Source organism: Equus asinus, chromosome 24, assembly GCF_041296235.1.
Source record: "Equus asinus isolate D_3611 breed Donkey chromosome 24, EquAss-T2T_v2, whole genome shotgun sequence".
Taxonomy (NCBI): Eukaryota; Metazoa; Chordata; class Mammalia; order Perissodactyla; family Equidae; genus Equus; species Equus asinus.
This window is the reverse complement of record NC_091813.1, coordinates 26180823-26193846: the sequence shown is the minus strand read 5'-3', so window position 1 is coordinate 26193846 and position 13024 is coordinate 26180823. Positions and strand designations below refer to the sequence as shown.

Here is a 13024-nt window from a genome sequence, read left to right as displayed (position 1 = left end):
ACCCCAGGCCACGAAAGCAGAGCATGCACTTAACCACTATGCCACAGGCTGGCCCTTTAACTACTATTTAATGCAAATCTAAGATGGCCTATATACTTTCTTGACATCTCAAACAGCATAAAGAATAATTTTTCAAAGAATGTTTTCCCTCAATTATAAAATTGAAGAAAAAATTTAAAAAAAGAGATCAAAATTAAAAAGAATCACAGGGGTCCAACTCAAAGAACCACCTTAACAAAGTGTGATGGATTAGAACATTTTCTTTAATGTCCTATTGTCACTAGTAAGCATCATATGATAGCAGAGAGATAAATCTTACAGACTTTGTGAAGTACAGGTCACTGCTTTCACTGTGCTATTACTTTTAATGCCCTTCTAAAATACTGACCTAAATACTAATAAAGCTTCAGAGTGGTACCCTAAGGAACTACAGAGAAGTACCTGTTTGTATCCGTCTCCCACATTCCACCTCCTTCCGTATCCGTTTATGGCCCACATAAGATTCCTCAAGCTCTAGTCGAGTGGCTATCTCTCCTTTCCCTAATCTCTGGCTATGGGCAATGCCATCTCACTCCCACCCCTTAGAGAGACTCTAAGCCTTCAGTGGTATCAACTGAATTTCTGGCTATCCAGAGACAGAGTCGGTCTTTACCACTGCTTCTTTTTGCCCTGTCAGAATATGGGCTCCTTAAGGAACTAACTGGTACTCCTAATAACCACCATGCCTGCACCAATAATCAAGGTTACTGTTGTTCTCTTTTCTCCCCATCACTTTTCTCCTCCCTTATCTCTTCTCCCACACTTTTCAGCTTTCACATAAAAAGAAGGGCCTATGAGACATCACCAGCCAGTCTGCGGACTCCTCTCCTTCAGCGTGGCAGACTGGGAGAGCACAGCGTGCTGGATTGACCTTCAGGTCTCTGGCTCTTCTGGCTACATCCTTGCCTAGGCCACAGAAACAAAAGACGCCCTTTTTGTTGGAGGCTCAGGAATGACTCTCTTCACTGCCAGGAGGCTTTCGTATCTTTTTCTGGTTCCTTCTCTAATGCAGGTATTAGAGAAGCCAAGGGGTACCAGAAAGCCAACTACTGGAGTGCTCAAGTTTCACTGTAGTGCCCTAGAATTTTAATACAAAAAATAGCAGACGATGCTAAAAGAACTTGTAAAAGAAATCAAAAGCTCAAGAATAACAAAAACATCGGAAAGAAGAATAAAGAGATTTAGGAGATAGAAAGAATATGTGGGAATCTTACCACACAGAAAGTTTTTAAGGAGGTCACTGATTTCAGTATTAATCAGATTAAATCCTGCTTAATTTAACCTATTTATTAAGAATACAACTCTTAAAGCTTGTAGTTAGCTTTACTCACTAAAATTTAAAAGAAAGCAATAACAGCAATATATCTTCCAGAAGACACTAGTAGTCATCCATCCTTTTGTTTTACTATTGAATAGACAAAAATAAATGATCAAGGGGCTGCCCCCATGGCCGAGTGGTTAAGTTCGCGTGCTCCGCTACAGGCGGCCCAGTGTTTTGTTGGTACGAATCCTGGGCGCGGACATGGCACTGCTCATCAAACCACGCTAAGGCAGTGTCCCACATGCCACAACTAAAAAAGGACCCACAACGAAGAATATACAACTATGTACCGGGGGGCTCGGGGAGAAAAAGGAAAAAATAAAATCTTTAAAAATAAAATAAAATAAAATAAAAGATTAATGATCAATTCTAAATATACTACAGCCTTGAATATACTATAAAAAGGAACACATAAAAACCAAAAGCATTTTTTCTTCCATTTTCCTGCCCTCATATTTTCTTGGAAATCAAATCCCAAGCACTTTAATGAGTACCTTTTGCTAAAAACAATTTGTTAAATTATATAAAGATTGCTAAATAAGAGAAAGCACGTACAATCAAAAAGCATATACTAAGTTTTTCTTTAGATATAGTCTTTCCCCTTAAATTTCCTATTTAAATAATTCGTTTGATTTTTAACACTAGAATAGAATCTGTGCAATCTTTTATTACTTGAGGAAATGCTAAAGCTCCGAGTTGACTACAGAGATTCCACTGTCGCCTCCCCCACTAAATTTCCTATCAACCAGCTGAAACCAATTCTTTCTGACCTGTTTGGTCAAAAGTAGGCCTCATTCTTCCAGCTCCTGATCTGACGAGAACTACTAGGAGGCATCAAATCCTTGGCTAGGTTACCAAAGCACAATGCAAAATGGCACACAGCAGAAGTTACTAAGGAGCTTAAGAAATTTAAATCTTGGGGCTGGCCCCATGGCCGAGTGGTTAAGTTCGGGCACTCTGCTTCACAGCCCAGGGTTTTGCCAGTTCAAATCTTCAGCGTGGACGTGGCACCGCTCATCAAGCCATGCTGAGGCAGCATCCCACATGCCACAACTAGAAGGACCCACAACTATGTACCAGTGGGGCTTTGGGAGAAAAAGGAAAAATAAAATCTTTAAAAAAAAAAAAAAGAAATTTAAATCTTATTTACAAATTTATCATCTGCATAGTTAAGTATAATTCACTTACATAGAAGACTTGGGGGACCAGGTATAAAAACCAATACGGTCATCTGAGGACCAAAATACGCATCACATAAGGTACGTGACTTTTATTTCTTCTCCATAACCCTAAACCCATTACAGCATGGGTACAAAGAGGCAGACAAAATGTAAACCCAGCAAGAGAAATTGAATAGGACTGGCTAATCTATAACCATAAGTATTTGACAGCTACATTAATTATTCAAGAGAATACTGCAAAATAGTAAAATAATTTTCTCCAGTCTTATATGGATAAGTAGTTTAAAGATTTATGATTCATTTGGTTTATGACTAAACACACCCAAAGGATGTGTACGTTTACACATCTGCTAGGTTTATTTAGTTTTTAGAGACTGTGGTAGATAGCAAGCAACAAAAAGCTGACTTTGTTCTATGACACCATGAAAGTGTTTTCACTTCCCTCTCTTCACAGGACGAATGACAGATTTAAATCTAAACTGTCAGTTTTTATAGCTAACACAGCTAACCAGCAATTCTCCTGTGAATTGTAGTAGTAATTAGTTGTATTAAAAAAAATCCTTAAATGTTCTATTGTTTTATTTCAATCAGATTATAACTTAGAAATTGGTAACATATAATTCAAATATTTAAAAAACCAACTTATTCACATATAGAACTTTTGCAACATCAAACTGCTAATCCACTCCCATCCCCAAAAATAGGATTTAGTAATTTCCTTTGCAATTTAAGTGATCTTGTATAAACATACATGTGTACAACAGTGTATTATATCTTTGTTTTGTAGCAGAAGACTGTCAATAACCCAAATGCTCATTAAGAGAGACTGGTAGATATAATACGTCCATATGATGGAATACCATGCCGCTCTTAAAAAGAATGAGACAGGTTTCTATGTACGGACATGGAACCATCTCTAAGATAAAACATCAAGTGAAAATAAAGTAAAGCAGAGCACAGTGTATACCATATATATACACACAGTGCCCCACAGAGTCTTGTGCACGTAACTAAAACTCACCAATTAATCAGACCACATAAACCTTATTTATCAAAGTAGCTATCCATTAATTCTTTCCCACTCCCCCTTTTTTGTAACAGTTCTAACAACTTCTGATTGATAAGCATACTTTCACATTCCAAAAGTTATTGGAAATTTTAAGTAAAATCAACAAAGATAAGGAGAAAGCCCAAAATTAATTACAAACAAAAACCAAAAAACCTTTCAGTTTTTACAATGAATAACAGAATTACACTGAAGGAGAAAAGGAGAACTAAGCCAAGTATTCTAAAACCTAGTCTTTTTACTGTTTGCTCTAAAACTAACAGCAAAAAGAACTACATAGAAATACTGAATTTTAGTTAGTACGTGTGTTTTTTCACAGCTGTATGTTAGAAATTCTGAAAGTAACTATTATGTATTCCAGAACTGAGCAAATACATAAATTATGTGGAGGATAAGGGGTGCCAGACTCCTCACCACTGGAGAAGGGAACAAATATGGAAAAGGAGAAGGTTATGATGACCTCTGTGGTGTTGGATCAGAACTGTAGGTGTCAAGCAATATATACTCCACTGTCACACACACATGCATATCTCTACATGGACAGAAATACAGAAATAGGTAGGTGTGTATGTACACACATCTATTTATTTCCTTGCTCTGTCTGCTGGAAGGGCCTAGAAGCAGTGACCCCCTGGGAGCAATGTGCATACCTGGTGTCTAGATTCTGATTTCTTAAACACTATTCTGGGGCGGGTAGGGGGGAAGGAACAAGGCTTCTTGCAGAAATGTATGCTTTCAGGACTCGGACAGAGAAGTACAAAATAAGCCTTGAACATCCTGCTATGCTAAAAAGAAACTGCTAAAGATTGATGGAAATATGTAAATAAGAAACAGGAGGAAGCTTGAAGATCCCACTGTTGAATCTGAGACAATTTGAGCATCAAAATAAATAAAGATAATAATGGATTCCAGCCCATACAACAAAATAATCCACAAATCCATGCTGAGAGGGACACGGAGAGGGAGAAGGGGATAGAAGGGAAAGTGTCTTAGAGTAGAATGCCAACTAATAAATGTACAGGGAAGGATGGAATTAGGAAATTACCATTTGGCAACATCAATGGACAATAAAACTATCCAGTGAAAGTGTGATGAGAAACAGGATATTTACTTGGTTTCAAAATATCTCTCCACAAGGTATTTATTAATTCAAAGAGAAAACTCGTAACTTTATGTTGAGAAACGCAGCTTAATCAAGAAATCAAAGTTTAATCACCAGTAATAGGGCAAATAGATATTATGTGCCTCAGGACATGCTGCACTGAGAAGAACACATCATTTGTATGACATTCCTGGGGGGAGGGGGAGGACATGACAGGACACAGGGACTCTAGATTTATTCATACGAAAGCATTCAACAAACATAAATTTGAGAACATTCTACAAAATAAATGGACTATGCTCTTCCACAATGTCAAAGACATGAAAAACAAAGATGGAGGAACTGTTCCAAGTTAAAGGAAGCTGGAGATATGACAACTAAATGTAAAGTGTGATTATCTGACTATTAAAGGACATTAATGGACAATTGATAAAATTTATCTAAGCCTTGTGAATTACATAATAGTATTGTATCAATACTCATGTCTCAATTTTGATATTTTGTGATTATGTAGGAGAATGTCCTTGTTTTTAGGAAATATGCACTAAAGAATTTAGAGACAAAGGGACAACTTGTGTAAAAGATACTCAAACAGTTTAAAAAAATTATACACACACAAACATACGTACATAGAAAGAATATGATAAAACACACATGGGAAAATGTTACTTGGAAATAAAAATTTAAAATAAGAGAAAACAAAAAATAAAATTATTGAAAATTGCTGAAATGTCTAACAATGCTACAGCAATGGTTGTCTTTATCCTTGCTCATCAAAAAACTGCTCAATTATTTCACTGTTCTGAAAGGCGCATGATTAGAAAATTAGAGATCAGGGAACTTGATCACTGCCAATCACTTTCTAGGTAGCTTTGGCAAATTAAAACTTCCCTCAGCCTAAGATTCCTCATCATAGAAGATGAAACAGCTATGGCAAACAGAGGTACGAGAATGAAATAAAAATTAGCTGTATTTACCTGCAGGTTCCCTCACCTGTTTCTAATGGGAGACGGGAAAGAACGTTTCCTCAGTCCCATCCCACTGGCAGCCTGCCATTCTCAATAGCAACAATCCTGAGCGTCTGAAGGCAGCAAATTTAGTTGCTGCAATCTTAAAAGAGGATGTTTGGCACTTTACATAACACATTTTGACAGGGATTAACTGTTGTTATTTTAGAGTATAGTTATTTGCTTTCTAAAGAAAAGAAGTTAGATATCGGCTCATTAGGTTTTCAAACATTCATTTTTCACAATAGTCCCCAAAAGAGGCATTATTCTTTGGTTTTTCTCAGGCGATTTTAACATAACTTTATATATTATGGCAACAACATATTTTAAGTATGTTCCTCATATTTATCGCCCAGTTTTCCTTGAGATCACAACAAGGTATGCATTTCTCTGCCTTCCGTTCTTTTACCACAATCTGAAAGATGTGTTTTTACTTTTTGCTGAAGAAATGTAAATGAAATCCATGATCTTTGCTGCCCCAATATGTATTAGGCACTCCTCACTGAAACAAGTCTGTGAATCTTCTAAGAAGTTAAATATCCTAAACACATCAGGGAGAAAAATTTCAAGTGAATTCCATTTATAATTTTTTAATTAGCTCTTTGTTAAATATTATAAATAAGTAGGGGAAAGAAAAGATCTGGGATTAAAATTAAGCTATTGCCTTTCAGTGTTTCAGCCTACAGAAGTTTTACAATACCAGCAAACCCATGCCTCGGGATGCAACCCATACTCCTACCCCAGGGAATGGGGTCTCAGCCTTTTGACCTAGATTGCCATCATGTCTCTGTCCGAATAGGATTCCCTAGGTATAGAAATTCCCTACCACCTCAAATCCTGACAGAGACTGGCCTTTCATTTAAAACATGGGTCTGGAGGGGGTGGCCTAGTGGCACAGCGGTTAAGTTTGCATGTTCCACTTCAGTGGCCTGGGGTTCGCCAGTTTGGATCCTGGGTGCGGACCTACACACCGCTTATCAAGCCATGCGGTGGTAGGTATCCCACATATAAAGTAGAGGAAGACGGGCACAGATATTAGCTCAGGGCCAGTCTGCCTCAGCAAAAAAGAGGAGGATGGGTGGCAGACATTAGCTCAGGGCTAATCTTCCTCAAAATAAATTAATTAATTAAAAAATAAAACATGGGTCTGGAACCTTGCTGATCCATTTGGTCAGGTCAGATTCCTTAGACAGAGATTACAATAATTAGTTCCTTTCCAGGCTCGAAGTTCTCACACAAGAGATGAGTGACTAGACTTGAGATCTCCAAAGGGCCACCATGAACTAAGCCTGGAGCTCCAACTGCCTCCGCTTAAACTCCTGGGACCTGAAGGTTCTAATGTGGGCACTGACTGAGGCTATGCTTCCCCTAGCCTGCTTAATACAGGTCCAAAGTAAAATTCTAGGATGCTGCCTCAGAGCAGACTGACTCTTGATATTTCGTAAACAAGGTGACTTCCCTTTGTCTAAACATACTGCACTTATTATTGTGTGTTCCTCTTTATATTAGTTCTGTGGTTTCTCATTATACTGTTACACACACACACATACACACACATATATGAAATACCTCATAGGTGGAAATAATTCTTTATCTTTCACTCTTTTACCATTCCAAGAAGTTAACATTTTTACAGATGCCCTCTAAAAGTCAACCATTTCTTGCAAGAAACAAAATATTTCCTTGCTATGAATAGCAGGTATTCTGTTTCTGCCAATGTGTTTTGAATAAGCACATCATAATCTGCCAACGTTTCTCCATAAAAATTATATTCACTTCAAAATCCAGTAGTTTCAAATGCATTTCACTTCTTTCATGTTTTGTAAACTTTTTTCCAGTGGTTTTTCCACTTAGAAACTCCATGTGTTTTAAATGATTCTTCTTCACAGCCAAATTCTTGTTAGCCATATACTATCAAATGCCAACCACCAAAAGTCGGTACGTCATGATTCTTTTTTTTGTGAGCCTTTTGTGAGCCTCTACACTATGCTGGTGACAGACAGCAACTACTTAGTGATGATGATGATGAAGTACAGGATTTGGTTTTCCACACTGTTGTTATTTCATCACAATTATTTGTCTGGTGAATTTTTAGAAATTTTTGTGCTTTTAGTTGATATAATTTCCAAAAAATTTCCATAAAACAAACTACAACTGACCATATCCGTAACATCAAATAGCTGAAGAATAAGAAGTACTATATACAAGCGATGCAAAGCTGGAAAAGCACTGAAATAAAACAAAAAGTCTATGCAGGTAGCTTGACAGAACACAAGCCCAACTGCTGAGTTACACCAAAGACCTCATTGTTTTTGCACACTGGTTTTTAGAAATTCGTAATGGTTACAAAACAATTGACCCATGATTTGATCTTACAGTTTAAAGTAACTGATTTCATGCTTGACAGTCCTAGTTCATTTCTGAGTCAAAATTTTTCCTCCTTATGGAAGTCTGGGAATAAAGAGAAGAAATGTGTTCCCCTGTCTCTCTTCTTCCCACAACCCTATATTTGTCTTAAAAGAAGCTAAACCTTAAATTTTGTTAGGTTACTAACTCTTAGGTTGTTATATGGAAGTTGTTCTGGGGTTTTAAACAGAGTCTTGTGCCTTTGGAACATCGCCTTTTAAAGCGTCTCATTTATCTGACATTATCCAGAATGAAGAATCTCCTAAAGAAAGCTAAATTTCCATAAAAATGAATCTGAAGTAAGAAACTGTGAAAGGCCTGAGATTTTACCCTACTTGCAACCTAACAAGGTAGGCTGTCACAGTATCTAGCCTCAAGTTATTTTTCTGTTCTTTTTTTCCCTCCCCAAACCATTTTTAGAGTATTTTTTTCACATCGTTATTTGTAATCATGTGTGTGTTTACTGGTTTATTTTGTCTCTTCCACTAAACCTAAGTTGCACGCAAGCAGAAACCATATGTATTTCATTCATACCTGTATATCCAGCTCCTCTTATAACACTGCCACATAGAAATCACTCAATAAATATTTGTTAAATGAAGTTTAAAGGTGTTTTAATGTATTTTGTTTCTACCTAAAAGCCTGCACACATGCTATTCCTCACTGGTTCCCCACTCTCACCAACTCACATCTTAAACCTGTATGAATTCTCACCTGACCACATGACCCAGATGGGTCCCCATCTCATAACTCTTTCCCCAAGTAATTTCCTACAGGATTTTACTTAATTCTCACACCCCCATATTATTTTCTCCAATTAAAAAATGAAGAAACTAAAGCTTACAGAGGTTAAGAAATGTGTGCAGAGTCATAATTCCAGTAAGTCTCAGATTAAAATCAGGTCTGTGTCACTGCAAAGCCCTCTTCTTAACCCCCTCTCATATACCATCCTGAGCTAAAACGATTCCCTTATGATGTTACAGATGCAAAGCCCAGTGCTGCCACATATTAACAGGGTAGGACTGAAGAACTTCAGATGCTATACAAGCAAAACAGGGGTAATTATAGTATTTACCTAAAAAATGCATAAAGACTAAATGAGATCATTAGTGAAAAGCACTTAGCATAGTGCCTAGCACTTAACACAGGAAACACGCACGAAATGTTAACTATTATCATTATATTCCTCTGGAACAGCGGTCAGTAAATTTTTTCTGTAAGGGCCAAATGGCAACTAGTTTAGGCTTTGTGAGCCATACAGTCTCTGTTGGGAACAAACAGGCAGCAAGCTGGATCTGGCCCATGGGCTACAGTGTGCCAACCTCTGCTTTAGGGCAAAGTTCTCCAATCTCAGCACTACTGATATTTGGGGCTGGATAATTCTTCGTTGTGGAGGGTTGGCCCGTGCATTGTAGGATGTTGAGCAGCATCCTTGGCCTCTACCCACTAGACGTCAGTAGCATCCTCCAAATTGGAACAACCAAAAATATCTCGTAGGGAGTGAAATCGCCCTGAGTCAAGAAACACTGCTCTAGAGCAATCAAACATATAAAGATGTAGCTTGAACTTTCTAATAAAGAAAATACCTTAACTAAGTGGAAAAATAATAATTTAATACACTAAAAAGTATTTATACTCACTTAGCTAAAATTCCCACACTTAGCAATAACTTTATAACTTCTGTGATACACACGGCTGTGGTTGAAAAGTAGAGTTCTTTGTCTGATGTCCTTGTGTATCTTAAAGCTATGGTATAAGCTGCAGCCACCAGGGTCATCACTGTCAAGCAGTATAACTTGAATAATAAACTGACATTTTCTGGAAAATATGTGCAAAAAAGATATTATTTAGTAGACAATATTATGTATATAAGTTAGTCAACATTATACTTCAAAATGCTTTCCAATTTCAAGCACAAAATATTTTAAATTCCATGATATTTAAAAATTTATTTCAAAACAATACTTTCCAATTACATGAACACAAACAAACATACATACAGCAAATACAACTGACTTTAAATACCAACTGTTAGGGACAGATTTTGTTCCTGAGGATTGCCTCAATTGCAAGATTATGTGGTATACCAACTCTAGTTTGGGATGTTATAAATTACATATTTTATATATCTTTGTAATTCAAACTTATGAAAGCAAAGCACAAAAGCAGGATAAACAGAATTACAGCAATATATATTCTAAATTTAAAGACAGCAGAAAGAAAATAAAAGGAGTTATTGAGTGATAAAAGTGGAGCTTAATATAGAACTTCATCACAATAAAAAATAAATCATCTGGCCTCTCATTTCATAGCATTATACAAAAAATATTTTGGGGCCGGCCCACTGGCACAGCAGTTAAGTTCACACGTTCCACTTCGGTAATCCGGGGTTCGCTGGTTCGGATCCCAGGTGCAGACCTATGCACCTCTTGTCAAGCCATGCTGTGGTGGTGTCCCACATAGAAAAGTAGAGGAAGATGGGCCAGTCTCCCTCAAAAAAAAAAAATTTTCATAACACAAAGGAGAGTATTAAGAATGAAGTGCTGTAAAACTTGAAATGCAGGAAATATATACAACTTACACACACTCAATTTAAGAACTGCTGGCAAGTATATCTGAGCAGCAGCCAACTCGGGCAGCGCCAGTCCAGCACTTTCAACAAAACTGCGAGCACTGGGGTACAGGTCTCCCTCATACTTCCTCACTCCCAGCCCTGCTCCGATACTGCCACCACCCAAGGCTCAAACGGTTTCTACATCTCCCACCACTCATCCCCCAGCACTCCTTAATCTTCTTTCAAATCTTCAGGCTCAGGTTAAACAGGAATCAGCAAATTTTTTCTGTAAAAGGCTAACAGTAAATAGTTTAGACTTTTCAGGCCAGAAGGCAAAATCAAGGATATCACGTAGGTATTTAGGTAACAAGAGAGAAAAAGTCTCACAATTTTTTTGACAAATTCAAAATATAGTAATTGAGTACAATGCTTTGTAATATAGGTCTACTATGGAGAATAATGGAATTCTTTTTGAGGGGTAACATTTCACTTCATTGGTCTTCAAAGTTAGTGTTCCAACAAATCAATCAAAAATGTCCGTCTGTAAACACGATTCTTAGCTCTGAGCCGTAGAGAAATAAGCGACAGGCTGGATTTGGCCTGTGGGCCACACTTTGACCACCTGGGTTAAGAAACAGAGGGACACAGGGTGACTCTGGACTGCTCCTGTAACTACATCCTTGCGTTAAGTATGCTGCTCTTCTCTGCTTTGGGAGCCTAACCACAATTCAAAGACGACTTTCATAGGGACAGAAAATAGGAGTTTCAAAGAAATTATCTTTAGATATGGTAAGGTAGGAATTTACAAGAAAATAGGTCCTTTGACATAAATATTTTCCCCTGAGTAAATTAAAGAATTATTTGTAAATTGTAGGCAAATTTTAAAAATTACATCAGGTTTCAACTAAGAAGTAATACGGTATAACAGAAGAAATAGAGCTTATATCTGCCTAAACTTTCTTTCCAAAAGACCTGAGGAGCCAAAAAGCAATGTTCATGTAAAAGGAAGTGAAGGCAATCACTACAATACTTCCTTTGTTCTAAAACTTTCCTACACAGGGAAAAATGTATGATTTCAAAAACAAACAGCAATAACACCTGTATTCTACAGCAGAAGCACTTCCCATCTTCCAGATAAGGGTGAGCAAACTACAGCTCATCTCATTTTTCATATGGCCCACAAGCTCAGAACAGTTTGACATTTTTAAGTGGCTGAAAAAAACGTTTTAAAATAACCAAATAACCTTTTGTGACAAGTGAAAATTGTATGAAATTCAAATTTCAGTGTCCATAAATAAAGTTTTATTGGAACACAGCCACGCTCATTTGTTTCCTAACAGTCTATGACTACTTCTTTGCCCTGCAACAGCAGAGTTGAGTAGTCATGATAGAGACCATCCAGCCCTTTACAGAAAAAGTTTGCCAACCCATGTCCCAGATTATCCACAGTTTCATAAACAAGAGAGGTAGGACTGCCAAGCAAAAACTACTTTATTTTAGCTGTTATATACATTCCTGATTCCAAAAACAGTATAGTGGATGTTTAAACACTAAACCAAATATTTACAGCCTACAAACATATTCTGACCTAGAATTATTATTGTCACCAACTTTACAAGTATACCCATTTGCATAGTGATTATATGGGAATATCTATTATATTCTCGAAAATAACTACTGATCTAAATGGAAGAGTAATTAAGTAAGTTTAGATATTTGTAAAACATACAGGGCTTGGTATGGAATACCATTTTAAAAACATATATAAACTTTTAAAAAATACTTAATGCTTTTAAGTATTATTTTCTCTAACTTCAGTTTAACATTAGATCAAAACATTTCCTGTTTACTCTATTCACAAACTCTCCAGTATGAAATTTCAATTATTAGCAATTTCAATTTTTTCAGGGTAGTATCAAAAGTCCATGACACATAATCGATGTAAATTTTGCTCAGTATTCAAATCACGCCCAAGGCCAGTAAGTGTACACCTAGCCCACAAGTCAACTGCACTGTTGAACTGGCACTTCTGCACTGTTTTCTGCTTCTCACAAAGTTCCCATTAGCTCCCACAAATTATCTGTTTCTGTGTGGAAAATGCAGCCCCAAAGAAATTTACAGTCTGAAGTTATTTTTTTCAGGTATATTTTACTATATTTTAAAGGGGACGTTGGGGCCTAGGGCAGGCCACCCCAAAATATCCCATAATAGCATATTGATTATCTTGAATTAAAGTTACTTGAGAAGCAAAAAGGGCATTCTGACCCTCCTGGTTCTGTGTCCCTGAAAGCAGGAAATCAATCTTCCATGAGAAATGAGCTCGCCCCGCATCCTTATCACCAGAGCTG

General features: G+C 37.1%; 1 protein-coding gene across 1 annotated transcript in view; it reads right to left on the bottom strand.

Annotated features, from left to right (window-relative positions):
- The window catches only part of SLC35A1 (solute carrier family 35 member A1), a 28393-nt gene that overhangs the window by 13125 nt on the left and 2244 nt on the right, over positions 1-13024 (bottom strand). Inside the window, exon 2 of the mRNA XM_014848439.3 lies at positions 9763-9940. Within this exon, the coding sequence (XP_014703925.2) occupies positions 9763-9940 (178 nt within the window). The remainder of the gene's footprint in view (positions 1-9762; positions 9941-13024) is intronic.